We start from the raw sequence: 2,576 nt of genomic DNA, 5'->3' as shown, positions 1-2,576 counted from the left end.
CCTCCATGTCACACACAGACTGAGGATCCCCTGGTTTCCCAGGAGACATACTAAGTCAGCAAATGTTTTTGTTTCCATTCTGGAGTTGTAGCCAGATATCGACATGAGAACAGTTTCAGAAGTGTTGCATTTCCTTTTGATTTCACCTCCTCCCCAGGGAGAAGAACCACTAGGAGCAATTCACTTGAGAGGCTGCGTGGTGACTGCAGTGGAAGATATGCCAGACTGTAAGGAACCATATTGAATGAGCTGTGTAATAAGTTTTTGGTACATTCTTTGAATCTGCCTGAAATCACAAGTGGTTTTTACTCAAAAGCAATCTATGTGCAATGATTCAGTAATTCTTCTAGTAACTGGTCTCTCTATTGCTGTCTTAATTACTGGAGAAGGATACTGTGGTAAAGGTAGCAGCAGGGTATCTTGTGTTTTGTCAGTTGTTCAGAGAAGACTTGTCAAAAGGATGATACCATCCCTATGTTAGGATAACTGGCCTTAGACAAAGTAAGCTGAGTTTGCTCTTTTTAGTTGATGTATTTGGGATGGAAGCTTTACATTAGAAATGGTTATGCCAACAAATTATTACTGTTCACATTCTGTTCTTCCCAAAACTAGAAGTTGTGGGAACAGCAATGGTTAAGCATTGCTACAAGGAACAAGAAACACTCATTCCATGCATTCTCCTCTCCACGGGAGAGGCAGACTATCATACTCAGCAAGAAAGTCTGTTGGCATCTCGGCACCTCTGTAGGTTGTGCTGGCAGGTAGGAAATGGAGATTCTGGATGTGACGTGAACTTAAATGTCTTGTTTTCGTAGCTGGCAAGGCATGGGAGGGTTTGGGGAATATGACCTGTCTGCAGGATTTCAGATCCTTCCATGATTGGAGATCAATTAACCAGAGACTCCTGAAGGTGAAATGTGCAGAATTCATGGGTTGTTTCTCCAAGAGAGAGACCTATCTCATGGACCCAATCTTGCAATCTGTTTGTGAAAGCCTGATCGGGCACAGCTGTAGAAAGGAAGGAAATCCCCTTACAGTGTGTAAAGGAAGAAACATTGTAAATACAAGACTTTATTCTCTCATAGCTGACTTCCTTATTTTTTCCCTGTAGCCAAGAAGTATGACGTTGACAACATCCTCTTTGAAATCATCACAGCAAATGAAGTCCACTACTACTTGCAAGCAGCCTCATCTGCAGAGCGTACAGAGTGGATCAAAGCAATTCAGGCAGTTGCTAGGACTGGAAAATGAAGATGATCTGCCAGTGAGAAGACAGACAACTGAAATTAGTTACTCAAAACAAAAGAGGAATTTTAGCATTTCACTGAGAGAAAGCAATATCATCCAGAAAGATGTCCTAAGGCTTGCGGGTTGGGGGTGAGGGTGGGTAGTAAGTTTCAATTCTATAGTGGGCACTAACAAACTAACATTTTCTCCACTTCTGTTATGGTAATATTTTACTAAATTATAGCATAGAACATGTCATATTAGTGTGTGCTGCTTAGAGTAATCAATCTACCTTGGGAAGGTTGTACCTTATACTTTTCCCTGCTGCCACAGCTGATAGTAAGAATTTTACCATTAACAGGGGACAGTCTCATGTCACTGTAAGTGAGGAACTCAACCAGTCACCTACCATTCAGCCTGTGTTGTGTTTCAGTATCTTCAGATATTTCAAAGACTTCCCAAGACAAACTTTATGCTTTCTTCTTTACCGGATCTTTTTACTGCTTGCTCATCTATACAAGTAATGCCATAGATTTAAGGAAAGAAATCAACTCCCTTGGAAACCTGAGCCTCTCCTTTATAATCCTTCAGTGTTAAGGAAGGGAAGAAGGCAGACAGCTATGGAAACGCCATGCAGAAAGCAAGTACAACTCAATGACAGCGGTATGAGGAAAAGTCTCTTCCCACAGTATTTCAAACACGAAGCGATCTCAGTTCAACTTCTTTATCACCTGATTTTGACCTTTGCTAAATTTCTCCACAAGAATCTGCTCTAGGACCATTGTTGCCCTTCATTTAGATCTCCAAAGCAGTTGCTAGGGTGTCATGCACTGCTGACTTGACCTGTATTTGAATTAAGAATCTTACAGGAGAAGGGAAAGGATCCGTGGGTTACTTACTTGAACTACTGATGGAAGTGGTTTTGTTTAGGTTTTTCTTTTTTAACCTCCATCAACATACTCAGTCCTTGGTTCTGTGCCTTAGTAATATAAAAGAAACCCTATGCTTGCTGTAACTCAAATAAACGTTATTAATTGGCAGGGTCAGTTTACTTGATCAATCCTTATATTTTTGTCTGACTGTATGTATCAAACTTCTAAGTCTTAAACTTGAAGCAGGAGTTGAAAGTCAAGTTAATGTCAGATTCTGCATGTAGACTGTTCCTGATGCAGACTGATGTTTCTGAGGGCAAGTAAACTTCAAAACTTTTAAAACTCTGTAGATCTAATAAGGTACCTTATCCTTAAGAATTCTTATTCAGATCTCTTCAGTCTAAAATAAATCTGGAGCTAAAGCTTCTCTTCAATTCTGCTTAATTATACCTGTGTCTGAGCTAGTGAGCATGAAGG

The 2,576-nt window shown here is 40.3% G+C and overlaps 1 protein-coding gene across 3 annotated transcripts in view; it reads left to right on the top strand.

The window, feature by feature from the left end:
* Window positions 1-2,291, top strand: part of PLEK (pleckstrin) — a 23,869-nt gene extending 21,578 nt beyond the window's left edge. For all 3 annotated transcript variants that reach the window (XM_009325009.1, XM_009325008.1, XM_009325007.1), the window contains exons 10-11: window positions 158-227; window positions 1,112-2,291. In XM_009325009.1, coding sequence (XP_009323284.1) covers window positions 158-227; window positions 1,112-1,251 — 210 coding nt within the window. In that variant the 3' untranslated portion in view covers window positions 1,252-2,291. The remainder of the gene's footprint in view (window positions 1-157; window positions 228-1,111) is intronic.
* Window positions 2,292-2,576: the final 285 nt, after the last annotated feature.

The sequence above is a fragment of the Pygoscelis adeliae genome, unplaced genomic scaffold, assembly GCF_000699105.1.
Source record: "Pygoscelis adeliae isolate BGI_AS28 unplaced genomic scaffold, ASM69910v1 Scaffold46, whole genome shotgun sequence".
NCBI classification, from domain to species: domain Eukaryota; kingdom Metazoa; phylum Chordata; class Aves; order Sphenisciformes; family Spheniscidae; genus Pygoscelis; species Pygoscelis adeliae.
Note: the sequence above shows the minus strand (reverse complement) of the source record. Positions and strands in the feature narration are given on the sequence as shown.